The sequence below is a fragment of the Eleginops maclovinus genome, chromosome 7 (assembly GCF_036324505.1).
Source record: "Eleginops maclovinus isolate JMC-PN-2008 ecotype Puerto Natales chromosome 7, JC_Emac_rtc_rv5, whole genome shotgun sequence".
NCBI classification, from domain to species: domain Eukaryota; kingdom Metazoa; phylum Chordata; class Actinopteri; order Perciformes; family Eleginopidae; genus Eleginops; species Eleginops maclovinus.
The window spans coordinates 15,167,474-15,193,382 of record NC_086355.1 but is presented as its reverse complement, the minus strand read 5'-3'; the positions used below and the strand labels follow the sequence as shown (position 1 = coordinate 15,193,382).

The 25,909-nt window shown below is 39.6% G+C and overlaps 1 protein-coding gene across 2 annotated transcripts in view; it reads right to left on the bottom strand.

Moving 5' to 3' along the window:
• Positions 1–25,107, bottom strand: part of LOC134867888 (dehydrogenase/reductase SDR family member on chromosome X-like) — a 36,335-nt gene extending 11,228 nt beyond the window's left edge. The window contains exons 1-4 of one of the 2 annotated variants that reach the window (XM_063888759.1): positions 24,686–25,107; positions 13,217–13,476; positions 11,996–12,103; positions 4,834–4,902 (exon numbers count right to left, since the gene is read on the bottom strand). In XM_063888759.1, the coding sequence (XP_063744829.1) occupies positions 4,834–4,902; positions 11,996–12,103; positions 13,217–13,322 (283 nt within the window). In that variant the 5' untranslated portion in view covers positions 13,323–13,476; positions 24,686–25,107. The remainder of the gene's footprint in view (positions 1–4,833; positions 4,903–11,995; positions 12,104–13,216; positions 13,477–24,685) is intronic. The other variant, XM_063888760.1, reaches the window with a different exon arrangement.
• Between the last annotated feature and the right edge of the window lie 802 nt (positions 25,108–25,909).

Below are 25,909 nucleotides of genomic sequence, written 5' to 3'. Positions count from 1 at the left end.
GCTAATGCCCACGTCTCATACTCATAGTGCAAAAGTTTAATTTCTGGCCTTCATTCTGTACCCTCTTTGCCTTTTTTTTTTTTTTTTGCAAGAAGGGATTACCTAAAAAAGCTATAGAAAAATAAATGATGACGGAGGACTGCCTACTACTCTAACTATAAAATCCCTGTTCCCACCTGGGATTAACATGCATCTTGTGCCCTCATTGTGACTTCATAAGGTATGATTAAGAAGGATTATAACTAAATCTGATATTGAAATGCATTGCTGTCAAAAGGTTTCTGCATTACTCACACATGCTTTAACATTGACGGAAGGCACTACGACGAGCAATGCATTTTTACCAAATGCTTGACTGTCGGAAAAGAGGAAAAACAAGGTTGTGAAATGTGTTTGGTTTCAGTTTTATACTTTTTAGCTGAAAATAAAACACTGTACAAGATGATTGTCATGTAGTTCTTTCACCGCTGGTTGAAATTCCCCTGGATCTCATCTTGCTAAAGCTTCTAACCTCACTACGACACTGGATAAATGGAGTGTCCCCCACTGAAACAATTTCTTACGAGGTGTCAAGGGAGTATAAATAGTTTCAGTTTGAACTTCTGGTAAACAACACAGTGATATCTAAGAATATTAAGTCTGGGCATTGTGCCAGTGTAAGCTCCTCAAAAGGCCTTTTCATTCAGCTGATGTGAAGAGAGGAGGCTGACTGGAGCCCCAGTCCAAAGTGATGATAAGTCAATACAGCTTTACATCTAAATCTGGATATGTTGTAAGCATGTCTTATATGGACAAATAATATACCAATTATACAAATAATCATACTTAAACCTACACCAGACATTTGCAACACCACAGCTTTTCACGAATGCACACTGCCATGGTTTAAATTTGTACAAAACAAATAAACATCTAAAAACGACAGTCTTTTACTATCTTTAAACTAAGAAGTGATTGGTTCAAAGGCGACCAAAAATTGTGTTAATTGGGGTGAAAGAGCTTAGGTAAAATTAGATTTTTGTAGGGAGGGAGCAGCTGGGTTCCTAACGTGACACACACACACACACACACACACACACACACACACACACACACACACACACACACACACACACACACACACACACACACACACACACACACACACACACACACACACACACACAGGTTACCATGCTTTACACTGTTAATGTAGGCCCATGGTTTGAGGCACAAAGTGTTACTTTCAAGTGCACCGTGACTAAAGTTAGTGGACAGATAGCGTTGCCTTTGGCAAAAGTACAGAAATACCCTGTGTGTGTGTGTGTGTGTGTGTGTGTGTGTGTGTGTGTGTGTGTGTGTGTGTGTGTGTGTGTGTGTGTGTGTGTGTTTGTGTGTGTGTGTGTGTGTGTGTGTGTGTGTGTGTGTGTGTGTGTGTGTGTGTGTGTGTGTGTGTGTGTGTGTGTGTGTGTGGTGCGCAAGCATGTTTTTGATTTAAAATAAAATGTTTTAAGCCTCATTGACTGAAGCCCACATGCAGTCTAAAGTCATTAGCATATTTCCACAGGAATGTCCTCAGGGTTTCCCAGCGACAGGACCTTTTTACACAGGCTGTAAGTGTAAAAGGCTTCAACATAATAGATATAAAAAACACATTTAAACTGAAAAAAGTAGATGATGCTAAATTTGGGATTTTTGCTGCAATTTGAAGTATATTTATACTTATACATTTTAAAATAAATGTTCTTTAAAAAACTTCAAGGAATAAAAACATTCCTTTATTAGTGTTCAAAGTCATTCCAATGAATACTATCTTTTATATTCTATAAAATATATCAAGAAGCATCCTAGGGAAATTGTTTTTGTGTCACTTAGATATCCTTTAAAGGACCTCTACAGTCTTCCCCAGGTCTCCAGTTTGAAAACCACCTCTGCAAGGCGACATATTTATCACTAGCTGTCAACTGTTTCTCCTAACAGACAAACGTGCAAACACTAGGAAGGATGCCAAAGGGCGTCAGGACGGAGATGTTTAAAGCGCCTGCCTGACATACTAATGAGAATCCATTACAGTCTCATTCTAATACACACACGCACGCATGCACGAACGCGCACAGCCACACACCAACACATTCTCATTCAGTGCACAAGCATCTGGCTACAGACACCCCCCTTGTCCCCTATGCCTCAGTGCCTGCCAATTACAAAAGAAGTAATCAATTCCACCACAGCCTCGTCCAGGGAGATCGACTTCAATGACACCAGCTACATGGCCGCTGTCTCCGTACCTGACACACTTACACACAAACAGGGACAAACAGCCGGCTTTCTGCGGCTCTCCACTGCAAGGCCAAGCAGCACCAACCACCGCTTATTTCCAAGTGAAGGATTCACAATGACCTGTAACCAGCTCCACCGGGCAGGACTAATGGAGAGCTGACAAATACAGTTACCACAGGTTAGCTATGATCGGATGATCAGTGTTCTACTCTCTGTTCTGCAGTTTAACTTCACAGACATGTTTTCAATTAAACAATGTTTAATTAGATAAATAGATACAGTCAGTGGACTATCTTCAGTGGTACATTGAAGCTTAAAATGTGATAAGACTATCTTTTGAAATGCTCTTGTTATAAAGAGGTCAGGATTTCACTTGTTTAGGATTTCTGAATGGGCAAAACAAAATGTATGTCAATGAAACAAAGAACTTGTTTTCAATTACATAAGAACAGAATTGTGTAAAGCAGTCTATCGCTCTCCCAGCTCTTCAACTTAGAACTTAATCTCAAGGTTTAGACACTGTTCCTACAAATATGTCTGACACCAATGGTATACTCTTCAAAAAAGGAAATAATATGTACGTATTCTACAGCACAACAATATTGTTAAAAAGGTCCACCGTAATGTAGGGAAAATGGACCAATCAGGGGGCAGTATGCACGTAAGGGAATTCCAGCAGGCCCGCGTAGTCAGTGGGGAGTAAGAGTTTAATGCGAACTGCGAGGAGTTCTGGTTGCCGCATTATTGTGCCTGTTTCTAGTTGACAGTTGAAGCCTACTTGACAGTTGAATGTGTGCGTGACAACTAAAAGTGCAAACTCTATTGGAACCGTTAGTTTAATAATGTCATGCTGTTCTTTACACTGTAAAGGGAAAATGCTAATTCTCCGCTTAGCAGGCTAGTCTGTGGTAGTTAGTTTAATGAACAATTTTGTAGCGTCTGTTAAGTGCTATTTCAGGTTTGGGAAATATGTGTGTAATTGTATGTATATAACCTGATAACTATGGTATGGTATAAAAGTGGTTGTAGTGCCCTCCTGTTAATTTAGCAAGCTGCTAGTAAGCTGCATAGGGCAAAACGTGTGTGCATGTGAGCCGTTAATGGCCACGAGGGTTCTGCATGCGCAGTCATACCTGTGTAATAACAAGTCCACATGCTGTAGCAGCTACACAGGATTGATTCATCAACGTGGGATAACATACTGTATTTAATGTATACTTTATTCATTTCCTGTTTGTATGGGTTTATTTCAGAACCACACAACTAAGTATGTCATCGAATCTTCAATAAAGAAGACCATTGGAAACTGGTGGTGCTCATCTCATTTAAGTTTAGTTTAGCAGTCCTGACCGACTGGCTGTAGCGCTTCAAACCACATCCGGATCAGAACATTTATACAGTCCTTTAAAATTAGTTTTCCTCCATTTCAAATATGTCTATAAAAAAACTATTTTCTATTATTACAAGTCTTTAAAAATCCCCTGAGTGAAGGCCTTCTGAGAGATAGGAAGTAACAAAGTACAAATACTCTTTTAGTGTACTTTTGTTCAGGTATTTCTATTTGTATGTGTTTCCTCTGACAACTTTTGAGTTTGAGCTCATATTTTTGTTTTAAAGACAAATCTGTACTACTTTTTCTATTTAAAAAAAGCTTTGTTCATTTAGTTTGTATATATTTTGCATTGCATGCCCTCCCAACATCATTTCAGATTTCAATTTCAATGAATGGGACAAAAACAACATTTAACTTTTACTTTTGGAGTACATTTCAGAGCCTGTACTCCAGAAAAGAAGTTGAAGCAGTACTTCAACTTCTGCCAGACTCTGTATCTGTACTTCTTCGTGAGTAATGAATGTGTGTACAGTTGACACCTCTGCCTACTGACAAGCCTTGGAAGGTGATAAAGACTCAAGGCTGTTTGGTAAAGTGAAGAATAACTTATGTGTCTCCTAAGCCATGAGACTATGGTGGAATTTATGGTGCTGTGAAGGTCAGACGGAGCAATTGCTCAACATGGAGTTATAGAGAACACTGTAAGTGTTAGTCAATGGAGTAATAAATCTCCACGATGCTATCGTTTGTCTCCTCTCATCACCGCTGACTCCCATGCACCTCCATTTTCAACCCGCCTCGTCTTTCTCTCCACCCTGTCTTATTTTCCTACATTTGCCCATCAGTCATATTCTCCTCCACCCCTTTGCCTCCTTCAAGGTCCGCCTCTTCCCCTCCTATCTCACATTTCGCCTGCCTTATCCCCCCTCGTCGTTTTCTCATAGCCCTTTCCCCCGCCGATCCACCTCTTCCTCACGGTGCATCAACAACACTGCCTACATTGGACAGCCAGTGAGAGAGATCTGTGTGTGTGTGTGGGTGTGTGTGTGTGTGTGTGTGTGTGTGTGTGTGTGTGTGCGTGCGTGTGCGTGTACATGTGTGTGTGTGTGTGTGTACGAGTGTGTATACCTGCAAGTGTTCAATTATGTGCGTGCACCTAGTAAGAACTGTACAAACAATCCTGAGGGACACACTGCTGCAGCTTTGCCCTTTATCCTCAAACATTGTGTTTGCAATGTTACCTTTGGCCTCTTTGTACTCTTCACAGATCCTTCTGACGGCCGCCAGACCCTCCTGCTCATCCCTCCCACCTGAAAGGAAGAGGATGCAAAGATTATTATGATATCTGACAAGTCCTTAGAGGCTTTAATAAAACAACACGGATTTGCCTTTTTTTCCCCTGATAGCTGTGTTCTTTCATCTTATAATATACACTACCACCAAGGGTTCTTCAAATGCAAAGAGTTCTTGAAACAACTGTTTAGCCCTTGAAGCAGAACTCTGGTTTCAAAGACTTTACAGTACTTTCATATTACAATTATTTATACCATTAATTATGTATAAGATATCAAATAAAAGGGAGACCTGATGGTAAAGAAAGAGCAACATTGTAGCTGGATCATTTTGAAGTCAGAGCAGGCATCGAGACACAAAGTAAGAATTATCCTGGTATACTGTATATAGCATTTTCTGACAAGAAATATGTACTACACCAACTGTCTTTTACTTTAAGATTGGTTACAGCACATTAGATATTCTTATATTTTGGACACTGATACCCTGTTAAATATACACACACTCTGACTCAGAACAGTTTCTTTTTACAGAAGAAGAAATGAACCCTGCCGCTATGAAAGAGGGAAAAATATATTTAGAAATGTATGCAAAAATATGAGAAAGAGAAATGAAAAAAACTAAAAGCTGTTGGTGTTATTTACTGACCCTCCTTTCAAAATAACAACTTCAAGTATGACGCATTTACAAGGGCACCTACAAACGCAGACACAATACCTTCATAAAGTCACGTCCTACAAGTCAATACAGACTATACGTCAAGACAAATAGCCCGCATGTGCATTTTTGATTTCTCTCCGCACAAACACAATCACACTAATCTTGGATTATGACGCCGGCCTTTTGAAGGGCGCAGCATCATTTACCCTGATGCACCGCCGTTAATGCTGAGCTTAAGGATGCCGGTCTTCTGGATGACTTGTCACAAGGGTCACACAAACAGAACCCACGCACCGTGATCTCACACAAATGAATAATTTCATACAAACAGTTGCTCTTTATAACGCCACTCTGGTTACGGACCAACAGTCGCTGTGAGCGTTGCATGGCATTAAATACACAATTCTGCTTTCGGTCAGAAATCTCCATTAAAATAGCGCCTGATTAAAACATGCCCCAAGGTATTAATTTGCCAAATAAATTATTTGGACCGGGATAAAAATGTAACCTAATTTATTTATTTAAATAATCTTACAAAGCTTTACAAAGAGTGAACATTTACACCTGGGAAAAAATACATCAAATTCAATACTAATCTGCTGTCTGTGTGGAAATGACAGAGCTGAAGACACCACTAAAACGCATACTCACTCACTCACTCACTCACTCACTCACTCACTCACTCACTCACTCACTCACCCTGATTCATTCTGTTGTGCTTACCTGCAAATGCAACAGCTGTGTTACATATTGGAGATGTTTCTAATAATAGATCTATAAATCCATGCAGTAGTTCTAAGCAAACTTTCTAAATATACATTTTTTATATATAAGATTATTTAGGAGCTACCATTATTGTGTGTCCTTAGTTGGTTTGGGACAATTTAAAAAGGCGACAATTTGCAAAAGGATGAGCACGTTATCCAAAGTAAATATGTGCACTTGTATAATGGGATAAAGTTGGCTTCACTGTAGCAAATGTAGATCAAAGCAAAAAAACGACTCCTTTTTCCAAGTCCAATTCATTAAACCCACATTTGAATATGTGTAATTATGGCTTATTAAATGATACAGATTAAAGTAATGAAGTAATGCGTTCAGCTTTTATTCTGCATTTTTGAAGGGCTGATAAAGTGTTCTTTCATTGGCATTGGCCTTTATTCATGACTTTTGGAAATGTAGGACATTGGCACTGATAAGGACACAGGAGAGTGCCGTACCACGGTGCTTTGTCTGGAAAATGAAATATGACTGTCTCATTAGCAGAATGAAAACACAAAGTCTGGTTTTGATATTTAGGGGAGTAATTTTTTTTCAAACCATGATGAAGCTGATTCACCAAGGTGCCCTGTTTTCGTGAAAGTCTATTATGTTCCCTTCTGAAGGTCGAGGCTTATCCACAATGACTGTTGTGTCCATGTTTGCCAAGAAATACTGCTTAATATATGAAATGACTCAAGAAGAAATGTGTTCCTACTGAACATTTTCTACTTGACTATAGTTGGACATTTTATATTTTTTGATTCATTTGTTTCCATTGTTATGGAGGGATCTATAGGTGCTGCTTTGCACAACATGCTGTGATTCATATATTTCATTCTATTCATAACATTCTTTTCATATTTTGCAGCTGCAACGACTTCACTTTCCAACTCGAATGACTTTTAATTATGTTATTTGATCTTAAAAAAGGAACCGTTTCAATTCAAATGTACTTAAAAACCCTTCAAGCGTAATTGCATCCTGGTTAATAACCAACTGGTATTTGACAGAGCAGAGCCACAGACAATAAATTCTCCCCATACAAGCACTATGCTTATACTCCACCTGAAATATGCATCTACTCCATTACCATAAATATTCACACTTCATGAATTATCTTGAGAGTTGGGGATATCGGAAATAAAGACGGACTAAAGACTCCTGTAGGATCAGCGTCAATAAAGATTGTAAAACAGAAGCTTGTATTAATTGTTGTGCAATCACGTAGGCACAAACGTCTCTAAGGATCCTCTGACATTGCGGTATGTTTACTGGATGAATAAAGCAGAGTTTTCTTCAAAGTTTTATAGCTTGTGAACTGAATGAAAAAGGGAGAACCAAGAGCATGAAAACACATTGTTGTTCTGTGCACGGAATGTTGGAGGTGTTTGGATTCTGCAGTGTGAGAGAGCTTTTTTGAAAGCTCCTTGTCAGTTACTGTAGTTGTCACTGCAAATGTCTGCAACTTATAGTTGCAAAGGCCTATTGTGAATACTAAGCACCATGTTGCCTCCTCGTTCTCCTCTATGTTGTCTTAACTGTATAAAAACAACCAGCTGCAAATTTACCAGATAATATTCATTTTAAAGCTGCCAGCAGTTAAATGATAAAGGCATAGCAATTAAAAGAATCATAAAGAAAAAAACAAATACATTTATGTATACTGTATGGCTGTAGTTTTCACAGTTTTTCTAAGTTCCAATTCATATTGCAACTAGTTTCTTGGTTTTCTTCCGCTTGATCCAAATTAGATTTTGGAACTCGAGACTAGTTTGTAACACAATTCCTGTAAGACGAAGTATTGCTGAATAACTGGTTTCAATGAGCCAATCAAAAGGCTTGTTTAAATGGGCCAATCCTTTCTGAATTAAGTAAAAGTTCAAGATGATAATTGTACAGAATGTAAAATATGAAACCCTGTTTGGACAATACAAATGAAACACTGCACCTCTACAAATCTTTTAGAGAGAGTTGACCTGATAATTGACTTAAGTTGAACCAAACCCAGTAATTGTAGATCAAACTCGATGCTGTTAGTCCAACAGTAGCAGCAGAAATGACTACAACCCCATGGGAGTGTACATTCTAAAAGATTCTAAAGATTAGCTCAGCTGCCAGTTGCAGAGTGCTGCCGGGAGATAACTTAGATGAAAAGGAAAAACGCATTTCCTCAAAACATAAATCCCTAGCCAAACCCTCCAGACAAAAGAACAAAGCACAACAATAGAAACAATTAAACAGGACGCCATCCTACCTACTGTGTCTCTACCAAAGAAATCTGCAGATCTAACGGATAAGGATATAAACAGCTTCAGATGCTGTCAGACAAAATATAAAAGGCCTGTCACTTCACTAGATCTTTAGCATAATGGTTGTCATTGTAATCAGTGTTTGTTTGCTTTTTTCGTAGGATTGTGACTCATATTTTCATGTTTACATGTATTAAAATATACAAACTTAAAGTGGTGTCTTTTAGTGTGGTCCTTCAGTGCAACTCACTACAACTCTGCACTTGTCTCCTATCATCCAGTAACTATAGCTGAATGAAATGAATAAAAAGATCACAGAAATGTTCAAGATTTTGGCACAGAAATGAAGTTAGAGTCGTCTGAAAAAAGCGGACAAAGTGACACATATTTCTCTTTCTTGCTCATGACTGTAATCATCTGAGCCCACAACTGTGTCACTTTTGAATTGCATGAACTTTAAGTTTCACACTTCTTATTTATCAATAATAATAATAATAAATCTTATTTATTTTCTAAAGACACTTTACAGAAATACAGTATCATAAAACAGCAGTGTTTTAGCTTTTAGGGGAAGTTAATTGAAGATTTGAGCATGTTAATTAGGCATAAAGGAGTATCATCCCTCAAAATGATGGGATGCACTACACAAAGACACACAATTATCTGTTAAATTCTGATTAATCTGAAGACATGTCTTATTTTTATACATTCCTTTAATGACAGATGTTAGGGAACTGGACATTTATTTTTTATTTTTCTGCATATAAAAACCGCCATCAGAGGCATTTATTTAAATCCGGAGACAGATTCAGTCTCTGTTCCAACAAATATCAGTGAATAAATAGTGGTAGCAAATCATCTTTATGTCAAATCATGTTGGGGAAGAGATGAGGAGCTTTGTTTTGAAACAAAATTTTGAACTGAGCCATGTTGGTTTTCAAAAACCTGACTTTTCAAAATGAAACAGATCACTTTTGAGTGTACACTGAATATATTATTCCTGCAGGAAAAACTGGAATCAAGCTTCGATTACTAGTAATTTATAAAGAGAAAGCTATTTGTGTAACAGTAGGTTGCAGAAGCACACTATGCGCTAACCCCCATGTGAAAAAACAAAAAAAAAACAGGCATGCACACTCCTTAAAAAAAAACAGGAAGAACATGCTTTGTATTTGCAACACAGCATAACCAATTCCTACAGATAACATGTGAAGCTAAAGGAGCCCCTTGTACATATATCAACATTGATATCTGCTCAAGGGAAACTTCCTTGATGTACCTTACAGGCAATCACATTGATAGAACAGGCCAAAAATGCAAAACCCTTTTAAAGCAAGAGACTGTAACACTCATCTGTTATCAACAGCAAGGGCAGATATGACAGTAAATAGTTTTGAGAAAAACATGTTTCCAAATCATATTAGATGAAAAGGAGGCCTTTTCACATTCATCAAAGTGCACCGAGCAATTCACTTCAGACCCAAGAGTCAGAAGGCTCAACAACATGCTGAAGAGGGTGAAGGAGCTGAACAGTCAATCACTGGTGAAGCCTTGAACTGCACTGAGCCAAAAGTCAAGGAAGGCATTAAAGGTGATGTGATCAACATATTTCAGCTGGGTTACATGGTGAGTAAAAGATTTCCTTGGTAAATAAGTACTTTATGGCACGTCAAGGAAGGAATAGATATATATAGATGCAGTACACACGCTGAATACATACATGCTTTTTATGTCATATGTTTTTACTAAGACTTTGTATTTATTTTTCATGTATTTTTGTGTGCATAATAAGGTGATGGAGTTTCACATCCTAAAAGAATCATGGCATAAACCAGCCACATTTTATGAAAAATGGTTCTATTGCAATTATCTGCAGACAGCAGTTATACTTAGTAATTAATGGAACAACACCAAATCTTATTTTACACAAAAATGCCCCTCATAATTGTACATTTACCACATTTTTTATTAAAAGCCTTTTAATCCCAGCAGAGCTCAAAAGGACTTTACATCATGTCACGGTGGAGCAAAGCACATATTTTAAAATGATGAAAACAAACTGTTTTGATGTTGTTTCAAAACCCTAAGACGGATCAGCGGGGTGTCATGAGGCATCTGATGCGCTGTAGACCGTCTGATACTAATAAGGGATCTCTGACGGCGACTTTAGGGAGGCACACACAGCGCATTCCTTAAACATGATTGGCACTGCAGGGCAGTGGCTTTGTTCACATCACAATACAGATTGCTTTATAAGATCATACATCTTTAGAGCCTAGAAGCTCAGTAAGCCAATCGACATCGATCCCACTCTGTTCTGCTAGGAGATTAACTGTATTTTCTGAAGTTGGGAAAAGATATTAAGTCATGTCAGAATAAATTATTGTTATCTGAATGCATTCACAACATAATGTCTACCAAATAACCTAGATATTGCTACTGATGCAAAATTATTTTGTGGTTTTATAAAAATGATTAGACAAAATATCTGTGTAACAGTATATGCAAAATTGGCAATTATGTAACCTTTTGTCTTAGATTTGTCCATGTGTATTGACATTATGCAATCACTTGATGTACATTTTTTGAATATACAAACTCCTAAATTTTAAACACAAACAAACCTGCTTTTATGCCATCATTTGCCACACCGAGGACTTGAGCAGATCCTGAAATAATGGCCGTATGTACGTAATCCAGAATAGATTTTGGTTCAAATCCATCGATACCAAAACACTCATACGCTTTGTGTTTTCCCTCTCAACCGTTTTATAATTCAGTGGGAATGTTGGAATTTTCAGGTAGAAAATTATGTAAAAATAACAAGTTTAACTATAAAAATAGTGGAACCCAGAGCAAGTACTGTGGAGTATCCTGTGTTATCTGTGCAAGTGATAGTGAAGTTATTTAGATTTTTTTTTAATAATAATTGAGAAATCTCATCGAGGTGTTGTAATCTTACCTAACTTGGTGTAACAATGTAAAGTCATGCCATCAGTTAGCTGTTCTCTGCTAAGGCTGAACGTTTTTTTACCTCTCCCTGCATTACTGCTGCACTGGGCGAAACTAACCTCAGATTCTTTAGCGGAGATTGAGGCGCCATTATCTGTGATGAAACATGGCTCAATTCTTTCATCAGTTCCGCGCCAACATGAAAGTGCTTTGACAGATTATTTGGTCATGTTTGCAGCTATTCGCAGGTGATTCTGACCGGGACAGAATTCGCCCTCTATGGTGATAATTTCATTTATCATGCAATACACATAATCTTGTCCCAGCGTCCAGCCTACTGTGTTAAATTGCACATTATAAGGCACTACACATATGAAGGTTATTATAATTATTATTGTTATGCTTGCCATCATCTTTAAATAATGTGTGTTTGAGTCTCCTGCGCTTAGTCCTGGTTGTGTCATTGGTGCAGAACTTGATACTGTACCTATGATAACATGCGACCCCAGCCTGGCCATGTGGCGGACTACCTCATAGCCGATTCCCCTGCCTCCTCCTGTCACTATGGCAACCTTGCCATCTTGTCTGGGCATCACTGGCAGAAGCAGAAGAGGACACGCAGATATCAGGCAGAATGTCATTTGATAAGGACCCTGCTTCAAGACAGGCCACTGTTTCAAGATATGAGCAGTTATTTTAGTAAGACTTGTAGATGGTATGTGAAACTCAGATGGACTTTATCAGGGTTTTTACATTCTATGGTGCATTTTATTTCACTTTACCAAATAATGTGTTGTCTTAAAGTTTCACTGTGGTACTTACACTCTTTTATTATAATGTATATTATTCTTTAAATCAGACACATTCATTTTTCAGACTATGTGCGGACAATACCTAAACAAATGTGTTTTTCTATGCCAAATTCCTCTTGTTTTCCACCTATTGTAATTATGTTCCCTGGCATTTGTCTTAATCAGATAATGCTGAACCTTATGTCTAATTTCTTTCAGTGTACTGATGAGCATGGGTAAATAAGTGTATACACCTTTTTTTGCAAATGTATACCGATCAACTTTGAACCAAAGTTGATAGTGATTTCGATTAATCAAACACAAGTGATTTGTTGTGCATATCTGAGTTCTGACCCAGCTTAAATGAATAGACATCTTAATTAAAACAACACAAATAGCTAACAATTACATTCAAACTAAATGAATGCACTTTTATTTCAGCAATATACTGTATTTCATACGTTAATAATCTGTTGTTTACTGTCAGTCAAGCAATTTCATAAAACTATAGCCAAGACACGTTCTGATGTATATGTTCACCAAACGTTGATATAAAAAGTGGAGATTAAAACCAATATCAATTGGCAACAAATGCAAACAATTTAAAATACATTTATGTTAGAACATTTTGAACTGTAAGGATCTTCTGTTGAATTCGGCAAACATAACAAACAAGTTAACCTTTCATTTGACTCATGTTTCTACTTCTCTCGAACTAATGTTAGCTAAAGTTAACATTGCTAGCATTATGTTAACGTTAGCCCACTGCACGCCGGGTGTTTCAATTAACTGCTGTAATATTTAAGTAACAAAACTACTAACAGCTATATAACGCTCAAGACTCAAGGTTGCCCCGTTACGGTGTGACACTATTCCACGAAAGAACCCCACAACAACGTATCGAGAGCTAAACGCACCTGACAGCCTGAACGGTCTGCAGAACAGCTGAACCAGCAGAACCTTCAAAGCAAGCAGGTACAGTTTGATAATTGGTAGAAGATAACACCGCATAGCGGATAACATCTCTGCTTGGGGCTGTCACTGAGTGAGCAGTGCAGTGGAGGAGCAAACGAGCAGCTCTGGGTAAAAGGGGCACTTCCGTCTGTGGTACATGTTCCAATATGAAGTCGTCCTTCTTCGCTTCTCTCCTTGTCGTACCTTTCAATACGTATTTAGCCTACAACAGCCAAATAGGGGAAAACGTTATTTTAGTTCGTCTTCATGCTGAATTAGATCAGCATTTTACTTGACTAATAGCTCTTAAAGTTCAGTAACTTATTGGTTGACCTTGAAACAAAATGCTCCCACTGCAGCTATCCATCACTTCTATAGGGGGAGGTGGGATAAGTGTAGTTAGGGCCCTCGTAGCTGCTGCTTTGCTGCCTGATGTGCCATATGAGCCTTCTCTGTAGATCCACCCATATTGCTCCCTTCAACTAACTGACTATCTCGTTATCTGCTGCCAAAGAGGTCACACACAACAGAAGCAACAGAGGTATGACACAGTAGTTTGATCCATAATATCCCAAGATAGGCTTTAGAAACATGTTACTGGAGCAGCATTACAGCTCCTGTCTGCAGCCCTTCACCTTTATGTGTCTGACTGGTGGATGTTACGAGTTCCTATCCTGGGACTTGCGTCCATCACACCAGTCTACTCTTATCTGAGGCTAGACAGGCTGCTGTGATATAAAGTCAGATATGACTTCAGTTGTGAATAATGCTTTTTCTTTCAGATATTTGATGCTTTATTCTATAATCTATTCGGCACCTGATTTAACCTGATGGAACTATTTTTTAAAAATCCCTTTATTTTGGATTTTCAATAATTTAAAAATACAATAATTCATGAATGAACTATTTGATTTTCTCTAAAGCCTACATGTGTTTTCAGTCTTCAAATAGGCAATACATTTTGTTAAGTTTAGTAGGCTGAAGATACATTCAAATAAATATTTTTAGCATGATCATAAGAGTGTGGATTACAGCTTTAATACCACTTGTCAAACTATCCCACTGAATCAGTATCAATACACTCTGTTTTCTGCAGCCAAGTGTGTCATCTCTTCCTCAGCCTTTGTGGAACAGTGATATTTAGTTGTTTTAGCGCTAGAATGATCAGATTTTGCCAAGATGCTAAAAGCCTGACAGTGAATATATCATACAAATGTTTTACTTTTGTATAATATAAGGCATATCCTACCACAAAAGCTTGGCTGAAATTACTAACATTAATGCCTCAATATGTTTGATTGAGGACTGTGAAGCAACCAGGGATTAACTACAAGAGTCACCTTCCCTGTCAGCAATGTTAAAATGTTAATGACCTACATGTTGTCCGTTTAGCAAGTCCTGTGTGAGAGTGGAAGCTGATTAAGGGTTATCAGTAAATCTACTTTACCATTTAAAAGTATGGATTTGCTTGCTACAAAAGCTTAATTGGGTACAGTCAGATGGCTGAGAAGACCACTCTTCATTTTTGAATGGTCTTTCATTCCTTAAGGCTGTAAAAGGGGGCTCTATATGTTATGATCTGTTTATTGTACTTCCTGGCTTTAGTTTCTCTCCTGTCTGACTGTGTTCACCTGTGGCCCCTGTGTTGCACCTCCCCTCCCCATGTGTTTTGTCTTGTGATTACCCTTCTCTGTATTTAGTCTTGTCTTCCCTTTGTGTTCCTTGTTGTGTCGTCGTCATTCGCATGCTCATCATTCCAATGTTGTCCCTGTGCCTTCTGGTCCAATCTGTTTGTTTCCTGGTCCTGTACGCCTGTCTGGATTCCTTTCAGCTGCCCTCCTGTCTTCCCTGTTTGTTTCAGTTTGTTTGCTACTTTTCTTTTGTTTCACCTATGCCTGCCCTTGCAGTGTTTTGTATGTTTTGTTGCAACAGCTTTTGTTAAATAAAGCTCCCCTGTTTTCACTGCTTTTGGATCCTGTTACTACCAAAACCTGACACTATAATGGATGTTTTTTTGTATGAAAGGTTTGCACAAAAAACAAATGGTGCCAAAAGAGACAAACATACCTCTGAGCAGCACTTAGAATAGAAGAAATTACCAGTCACTGATTGGAAAAATTGGATGCTTAAAATCAAAATCTGTGCAGAATTGCATAAACAGGTTCTGGTGGTTGGATCAAATTGCTTTTTGTGAGTTGACATAACTGCAACTGATTGTTAAAAGTCCCATGAATCAAACCAAACAGCAATCATATTGTGGAAGACTTTGTGATATCAGCAATATAATTTTCACCCAGAAAATCTGCATCATATCGTTTTGTGATAAAACTTGTGATCCCTAAAATCTGAACGGGCAGCCTACTGCTGTGATGGATTGTATTTGGATTGCAGGGCAGGAGGCAGCTGAATATTCTATGGCATTCAAAGTAGGCCAACCAAACTCTGCAAGTCATTCTTTTCCACCAAATTACTATCATTGCTGTTAAAGACAGGTTTGGAGCATTCAGAATCCTTTCCCTTCTTGTCTTTTGGCAGAGAAATCATTAGCATTAGTTTGTGCCTTGCCTGCTTTCCAGTCAGGCCAAAAACAGCAGCGCTGATATGCACTTGGCCCCAGTTATTAAAGTCTGCTTTGAAGGCGGTTAAATGAACAGCGACACAAAGAGACTGTGTCATCACCACTGCCCTGATGGAGGCTGAGCTTTGGAGGCTGTGTGGGTATTTTAAAATGTGTATTTTGTAGCAAGCTGAGAGGATGTGTGTGTGTGTGTGTGTGTGTGTGTGTGTGTGTGTGTGTGTGTGTGTGTGTGTGTGTGTGTGTGTGTGTGTGTGTGTGTGTGTGTGTGTGTGTGTGCAAGTGTTTGTTCTGCCGCAGCCTGAGAGGTTGTGGGTCAGCGAGGCGAGATGGCCTGCTATTGTTTAAAGGAAATCGCATCTCACGCATGACTATGGGATGATTATTTGGGATGATGGGACATCAGGAAGACAGCCCTTTACACACATAAACACACACACAGATGAAGATGTGCTGGGAACAGAAAATGACAGGAGGGTGTGTGATGTAAGTGACATGTGAGCAGCATCTAAATAGCTTCAAACAACAGTCACCAAGTCCTATATGACAACCACTGCCTGGCTGTCTTATTTAGTAAATATGGGTTGACAGCAACTCTATGGGATCCCTGTGTCTGGGTATGTGGGCATCCTGCCAGTTAAAATGTTATCTTTATTTCATGTTTCACATAGATTTATTCTTTGTGAGAAAAGGAATTTGCAGGATGTTGGATATTTTTAGAAGAAAATGCAAGAAACATTTTTTAAATAGGATTGTTTTGACACACTGTTCTTTAGCACTTTGCTTCACATTTGTGTTCAGGCCCGAGGAGATGGCAGGTAAGGTGTCATACTGTGAGGAAAAGGGATTTTCTAGGTGTATCATGAGGTATTTGGGCTCCAGAGTGCAACAGCTTGTGTGAATTGATCCTTTCGTTTTCTCCCGGTTTGAGATGAGACTTCTCCCTTCTCTGAGAGGCAGACAATCAAGATGGACTTGAAGTTCAGAGACTGCACCAGATCTGCATGATACATGCTCATATACTGTCTCATTTGGCGAATGTATCATGTAAGAAAATAAATTAACACAGGAAGTGCCTTTTTTTGCAACATCAAGCATATGGCACTGTGTTTCTGACAGCTATCTGTCTATATTAGCTGCTTTACCAAAATCCATTTGACATGCAAATCACATTTCATGCAGTTGAACCAGTTCCAGGTCTATTGTACATACTCGCTCGCTGAAACGGCTTACTGGGACACTACTGTAATTGAGTGATAATGAATTAGCACTTGTGATTCTGTGTCAAAGTTCAACATTTCTGCTTGAAAATTGTCTATTAAAATTCAGAGTTGCTTGAAGCAACCACCAGCGCTATAGTTTAGCTCGCTCTCATCGTCAGCCCAAGGACATTTCTTTACTCTTTGGTGGCCACAGACTTTAAAGCAAGGCTACTGGTTTGCCCCTGATTCCAGCCTTTATTCTAAACTGAGCTAACCTCCTCCTTGCCCCGCCTCTCAGCATGCAGGAAATACGACATTGCATGAAATATCCTATGGTGAAGCTGCTGGCTTGTAATTTGGACATAACCAACCGAGTGTCTTGCTGTTCCTTGAATTTGAATCTCTAAATTACATTTTCTTTCCGTTGGTTTTAAGCTATCCATGAAAGAAACATCATCAACACATCCATTAGCTTACCATGAAGTCTCCAGCAATGAGTTGCTCTATTCATACATGGGCTCAATTGGACATTACACAGGCTTTGTACTAATAAGCCGGAATGGTAAAGTATTTTGGATGTCTGGAAGGAATGATTCAACCATCGGTTATCTCACAAACAGAATAGCTCCATTGGGTAGCATCAAGATAAGTTCAGGGTTGCGGTGCATGTGTGAAAGGGACTTCAGTGTCCCACGGGGCTCTACCCACAACTGCATGTTTTTTCAACTCAGCAACAGCTCTCTATTATAACTAATACTTAAACGGTAAGAAGGAGAAAGAATCGTCAGGAGAGGCAATTCAGAGAGCGATCCCCCGCAACAGATGGCTGGCTCTGCACTACCGTAGGAGCCGAGGGTGGCAATAGGCAGAGGACTGTACGTGGACAGATTTGGTAATTGTGTCGCCTCAGCTGCAGTCGCCACAGGCTTTCCATGGGGAGATGAGCCAAAGGCCAGCTTGTAAACATGAAAGTGAAACCTAAGATTTCTGCAAGTGTTTGCACTGGCCGACTGCACACAGCATAACATCCTGTATTCACATCGGCTTTTAAACTCATCATAGAGATGTCATCTCTTTTCGACTTACCAGACTTTTGAAACAAAACAAGTCACAAATGCAGCAAAAATAACAAATGACACATTCATTTTTGGGTTTTCTTTAAAGTAATTCATACTGTTGTGACTAATTGTACATATCAGTCAGTTTGTAGTCATATGCATTACCGTAACTAAGTAATAGTGATTGTCACAGCATTAATATTGAGACTGAATTCACTTGTAAATGCTTTCCAGTCCTTTGATGCATTCTTCTGCAGTTATTTTAGTATTAATCATGCTAGTTGTTTGACAATTAATTAATCATGTGATGACAAAAATCAGTGTATGTGGGTGTGTGTGTATGTGTGTGTGCGCACACTTAAGGTTCATCAAAAACACCCGAAACTCTCCTTTCTGTCTTAGGGGAGGGGATGCCATTCCATTAGTGGATGTAGAATGAGGAGCAGTGGGAGAGATATTTGCTTGCACCAATTAAGTCTGTCATTAAATCTGTGCAACACACTCACACACACGCTCAAACGCAGACCCACAGTACTTAACACATTTAATTTAACAGTCTGTGATACAGTGTGTGTGTGTGTGTGTGTGTGTGTGTGTGTGTGTGTGTGTGTGTGTGTGTGTGTGTGTGTGTGTGTGTGTGTGTGTGTGTGTGTGTGTGTGTGTGTGTGTGTGTGTGTAACTGTTTTTCTGAAACATGTTGTCACTGACGCAGGACTGCGAGGGGCCTTTTCTTTTTCCATTTCTTGTCTCTCTTTCTGTCTCTCACTAAAGCGCTATGAGCACACACAGAGACTTTATGCTGTCTTTATGTTTATGCTTGTGTGTCTTTTTCTTCCTTGGCTTCAAGCCCTTCATCTACCCCTCTGTTTAACCCAACAACCAAAATGCCCCAGCTCAGTCATGCAGCTTTACACACCAGCACACTCTCTTTCTCTCTCTCACACACACACATACACACAAACACACACACACACACACACAGATTGACACAGAGAAAATTAAATCAGATATCACCTGTCTGAATGTGATGCCTCCCCTGATAATTTGTGGTATGACAGTAAGATCATTACAGCATTCAATACAAAGTGTACACTCCTATGACAATCATCCACCTTGATCCACCTTCACCCACAGTACAAGGTGGCTGGTTATTGGTTGGCAACAAAAACTTTTGGGACTAAATTAAAACATTTAAATGTGACCATTTTCCAACTAAAAGGCCTTTCCAATTATTCAAAAAACACTCACTGTAGTGTTTCCCTAATGAATTTCACGGACGGAAAAGCCTTTACCCAGGTTAAAAGGGGGTGGAAACATATTTGCATGAGAGATGATTAAAATGTCTCATTATCATTAACACAAGTAAAGGTTTTTCCATAAGAATCTAGTGCAGGTGTTAAAGAGAGTAAAAGAAAGCTGAAGCATCAGTCTGGCTCCAGTTTTAAATCGTGGTTTGCTCATGTTTACCAGTATTGATTGAACCGTCCACTCGCCAGAGGGAAGGCGGATGTGATTCACGTCTGCCGTGGTGTTTCCCTCCCAGTCTGCGCTGAAATGCTAATTATGTGTGCTGTTTGGGCTGCAGGGAGTCCATAACGCTGACTGTATCACATCTCTGTCCATTGGGACACACACACTGGGGAATGTTGGCTTAGGAGAGGAAAAAGGAAGGAAGAGTGAGATGGGAGGAGGCTGGCACGCATCATCTGTGAAAAGTGTGTGCGTGTTTTGTGGTGAGTGTGTGTTGAAACTCGGACACAGCAGACACGTGTCACCTCAGCTCCAGTGCCGTCAAGCCAAACTGACATAAACAGCCCCAGGCGGCCCTATCAGAGATGGACTTTACATAACGTCTGAGTCACTCACAATCTATTTTTATGGGTTTGAGGTGTGCGTGTGTGTGTTCCAGTGCTTCTGTCTTCCTGAAAGCCAATTTGAGTTTTAGAAAGAGGGCATATTTGTGACGTCAGGTCAAGCTTCACAATCCCTTTAAGGTGCAGTTGAAGGGCTCTGACCTGGTTTTGAGGTTAAGGTTAGAATAGTGATTAGGTTAAGGGAGGCTAGGGATATAGGGCAGTTTTAATAAGGGCTTTTTGGGGGGAATTGCTTGCCCTTATGAGACTACTGTTGCGAGCTGAAAGGAAAGAAGTAAGAAGCCTCTGAAGATGTTTTCATTCACAAAATTACAAACACTAGAGGAGAGACATTATGTATAATAGGACACCCCAGGCATGTAGTGCTGATGTAAGTTAAAAAATTAGGGGAAAATATAACAACAAGTGTGCATTGCAGGGAGAGAACAAGTGAGTGCTCTGCATTAAAAATCAGCTATTTGAAATGCAAAAAGTTGGCACACCATCAAAGCAGTTATTCTCTGCTCAGAATACCAGTCTGTCTCTACCTTTAATGCTAGTAAGAAGTAGAGCCCAGGGCTTTTCGAGGTTGATACAATAAATATTATCATTTGAAAAACCAAATGTAATGCAATCCCTTAAATTGAGTGAAGTTGTGTCCAAATACCCTTTTTCAGCGCTTTCTTTAAGGCAATTTAATGGATAATGTTCTAAACTAAATTCAGACAATTTGTAAGTGCGAGTTCAGTAGGTAGAGAACACAAAGGAGTGGATAAATCCAACGAGGCAGCACTATCTGAGTATTTTATCATAATTATAGAAGGTGTTTATTATTGTAATCTTGTATATGCTTTAAAGTGCAGTACATTAACCATGGATACTTGCTCCGGTGCTGTAGTTCACATAAAAAGGTAAAAATGTTCAATGTCACACGGTTGAAAGTGCGTTGTAAAAGTTGCTGGACGTGGATCTGATCCAAACACAAGTCACTTATTCCTTGGCTCCATGCCTAACCCTTTACAAGATTTAATTTACATTCAGAGCATGTTTAGAGAACTCCTGCTCACTGACAGACAAACAAATAAACATAACCTCAAGGTAACATTGTTATTCAACAAACCTTGAATGCATAATTGCACATTCAATAAATTAAATCCAATTCCCCTCAATGAGCACACAACTAAGGGGTCAGCATTAGTAGAATAAATGCTGTCACTGGAGGGTCTTTTATACAGAGAAATGCACACAAAAACGGAACAAATATTTAATTTTTATTATATATTAATTATATTAATATATAGTAATAGTAGCTTTGTATTCTACAACATGCATTTAAAAAACCACACCTTCCTTCATTTATTTTCCGCAACATATAAACCATCTTTCCAAACTATTACCATAACCGCACTGCTTTTTTCAGCAGGAATTAAGAGCAAATATCGTACTTCAGATAAGAACTGTTCATTATTGTGAGAGTATTGTCTAACTTTCTGTAACTGTCTCAAATAGATTACATTAGAATTTAGAATTACATTTCTTTAGGGGCTCATCACCCATTACATTATCTATTTCATACAGAGAATATGGTTAAATTCCATCGTGAACAATGTCAAGTAGGAAAGAGCATTTGATTTTGATTCTTTTGGGAATAGCAGAGCACCTTATGGGGAATTTGAGCGTACTGGAGAGTATTTAATACTTATAATGGCAAATGTTACAAACAGTATTTTTTTTATCAATGTTCTTACAGAACAAATCAGATGTTCAAGTCACTCCATTGAGTATCCCCTCCTACTTAAGTATCATTGAGCCAGACGCAGACCCTCCAGCTCCAGCACTGTTCTGTAGTTCACCTTGACTTCAGACCTGGTCTTACAAAGATCTTGAAATGTTATTATTAATGTAAGAAACAGAAGGTTTCACTTACACCCCGTTTAAGGTCAATTTTTTATTTTGTTTCAGATTTTCAGATTTTCTCAGATTTACATTTTTTCCTTACTTGTACATATATGATGGTTTCATTTACTCAGTAGCTAGAAGTTGTAGGCCTATATTTCTTTTTTGTTATGGTGATTAATGATGCAGGTCTACATTTGAAGCTAAGTTATCATCACTATGCTAAATTATATTTGCAGCTCTTCAAGCTTGAAAGACAAATATAAAAATAGGAATAAAAGCCAAACAAAAGCATCACCGACTTCTTTAAACAGATGTGTGCTACGTTCTTGTCAGCTGTTGATGCAGATTCTGCTCTGTGACCTTTTAAAGCCACATCTCAGCAACACAAATACAAAATTGTGACCTTTAAAGTTGCATTTATTGGTTGGGAATGATGATATCTACATTTATGAAGGCAGTATTGTGGAGGACTGTAGAAATATTAGCATACGGACCTCTCTGTCCATTATAAGTGATTTGGGATAACGAGAGTCTGATGCAAGAAACACACACACACACACACACACACACACACACACACACACACACACACACATACACACACACATACACATACACACACACACACACACACACACACACACACACACACACACACACACACACACACCTGTCTCTCCCATACTGAGTCCCTCTGAGCCTTCCCTGCTCCACTTTTCTTTTTTTTTCATCTGTCATTCTGGAGCATGTCAGTGTTTAACCCCCTCCCACGCTGGCACACACACACACACACACACACACACACACACACACACACACACACACACAGACACAAACACACACACACACACACACACACACAAACCCACCAGCTTTCCTTTTTTCTTCAGTCACTCCGATTTTTCCCTTCTTTCCGCCTTAAAAACATATACTTGTGCACAAAAACATACACACAAACAAACACACACACACACACAGAATGTTTGATAATCCAGGACACCGGTTTAAACAGACAGACACCATCAGTTTAAGCAGTTGTCCTACCTTTTTGCTCACTATTTAAGGCCTGGGTATATAGAGTCAGTATTGTCAATAACAGTTGATTTGTATGTATATTGACTTGTTTGTGTTTACGTGTTGAGGGGTGATACAGGCTGGATCTACTCATGGCTGACAGGAATCATTTTGTATTCCGGTTAGAGACCAGGCTGTCTCGCCCTAACACACAAACAGTTTAGGAGGCTGTGGGGTTCCTTCCTCATGACTGCATCCAGCATTTAGGACGCTTATGGATTTTTAAATACTAGAGTGTTTAAAATAAGAAGATCTAAAAATGTTAAGCCTAAACCTGCACGTCCTCTCCGAGTGAAGGGAGATGCTCGACTGTTTAAATCCTCTGAGGTGTTAAGATGTAAAATAGTGATGTGGAGCTCCTTAAAAAGGTGGCTAAACTAGTATGAGCCTCAGTCAGCAGATATCATTCAGCAATCACTAATATATTTTCCAGGTTTTTTTTCCAGAAAAATGTCATCCTCTCTTTATATCACAACATATAACAAACATTTATATCTTAAAGATTCACACACAGGAACCTATAAGATAAGTAGACTATCTTGTTCAAATAAAGAAATAGATACTGGGTGTTGGTGTGCATGCATGCATCCTCACTACATTCCTAATTGAATGTCCTTAAAATCATCAAAACACAAAATGTCCTTGGTGTGTCCTTCACATTATCCACTTGCACATTTTGTTATTTTTCCTGGTTGTGGTTTGCCTGAGATGCTTTTAGACTGGGATGAAAAATGGCATCATATCATATCTCACATGTTTAATAGCTTTATGGACCATGTGACAGCATGTGGGCATTGGGGCCAACGTGCCTGCAATATTGAGAAGTCCTTTATTAAGCGTGGCCAAGGGATGCTGTGCGCTTGTGAGTGTGTGTGTGTGTGTGTGTGTGTGTGTGTGTGTGTGTGTGTGTGTGTGTGTGTGTGTGTGTGTGTGTGTGTGTGTGTGTGTGTGTGTGTGTGTGTGTCTGCGTAAAAGTAAATGTGAGAGCATTTTTCTTAACTAAGATCGGACATCTCATGTTGTTAAACAAGCTCACTGATGTCATGGTGAATATAACTGCGCTATGCGTAAAAGCATTATTGGCGTTTTCATGATAAGGAGTCACAAACATGGCACAAAACAGATTAGGAATTAGACGTGCAGGAGCCAGTAGAGATAATCCTGTTATCTCGTTGAATGTAAAATGTGGAAGCATCCTCAGAGACCAAGATGAACTGAACATGAACTAATGTTGCAGATATATACCGAAGGAGGACGAGGGGGGGATGATGAGGGGGAGAACAAAACAAAATTGGGCACCTGCATGTAAACACTGTTGTTCTTGACCTTAAGGGACACCCACGCCGTTTACCGCAATGTCACCGGTGGTCTTCCCAATCCATCAATTGAGAGCCCACACACGCATCAGTTCGATATCCTCCTGATGACATTGTATCACCTTTGAGAATCCACTGGCGGCTCTCTAAAACACGAGCCTGTATCGATAGACGATCGCTGCCAAGTTGAACAGTAAGAAATTTGGGGCACTGCTCAGTTCGTGTTTGGGATCCCTCGTGCGGGTGAAGACGCACTTGATCACCTATTCTTACCAAAGTGCATGAAACATTACGCATGGCCAAAAAGCGCGTGAACACACACACACACACACACATACACACACACACACACACACACACACACACACACACACACACACACACACACACTGAGAGAGATAACCTAGAAACAGCCAAACACATCGGGAAAGACATTACAAAGAAGGCAGACTTACGGGATGACCCTGGGCTCCTCTGTGCGCCCCATTGAGAAATTCCCGGTATTGCCGTTTGGAATATCCTCAAATTCCGTGGTCGCAGTCCACGTCTCTGCAAATGTACCAAAGGATCACATAGAGGATGAGGAGTATCGCAAAGATGAAGAGCGCTACTAGGATGGCCTTGGTCACCGGAGAGATGAGCGACTGCATGTCAGGAACAGAGCCGGGCAGAGCGGCGTGGGGCTCCGCGTCCGTCCGTCCTCAGTCTGCTGTCTCTTTCGCTCTCCAGCGCTCCTCTCCGCCGCTCCGGTAGCAACTGTTGAGGAGGGAGTCCGGGGCTGTATCGTGCACGATCACAAACATTTATAGCCTGTCGCACGTGCACACGCAAGTTTCTACCGGCGATTTCAGCGCGCAACGCGTGGGGGGCTTCCCTCTTGGAAGCGACGCAAGAGTGAGCTGTCTGGGATACAGACAGAGACGAGAGAGACAGATGGACTACGGAAACGCGATAAAATTCGGCAGGTGGAGGTTTAGATGAAATCCTGTAGAGAGTTCTAGACACAGGATGGATGAAAGTTGTGCGCCGAGCTTCTGCAAACAGGTTGATTAGTATTCTTCACGGCGGCGCGTGTCTCTCTCACTCTCTGTGTGTGTGTGTGTGTGTGTGTGTGTGTGTGTGTGTGTGTGTGTGTGTGTGTGTGTGTGTGTGTGTGTGTGTGTGTGTGTGTATGTGTGTATGTGTGTGATGGCTCGGCATGACAGGTTAACGTCTTATCACGACCCTCAGCATCCCTTTTTGTGGCAAAGCTGTCACTCGGATGGATTAGTAGATGAATTCAGATGGTTATTGCACTAAACCCCTCGTCTACTTCTAATACTAATCTGCCCTTTATTGCATACATAGGGTAATTCTTATAAGGTTGCTACTATTGTTGCACCTTTTCAAGAGTAACTAATCCCACAATAATCACATAAAGAAGGCAAATGGTGTAGAAATGTAATGGGACATTTTAGGTGGCAAATGGTGTAGAAATGTAATGGGACATGTTTTTAGGTGTCGAGTGTGTATGCAGCTATCTTTGCAGGAGATCAACTATTTAAAACGAAATGGTCATTTTTTAAGAAGCTGTTAAGAGATTGTTTGGTTATGTTTTTGGAGGGGCATTCTTTCTAGCGAACATATAGGCCTATAAACTATACCTCCAAGAAAAAATGTAGAGTAGTGACTATAGTATA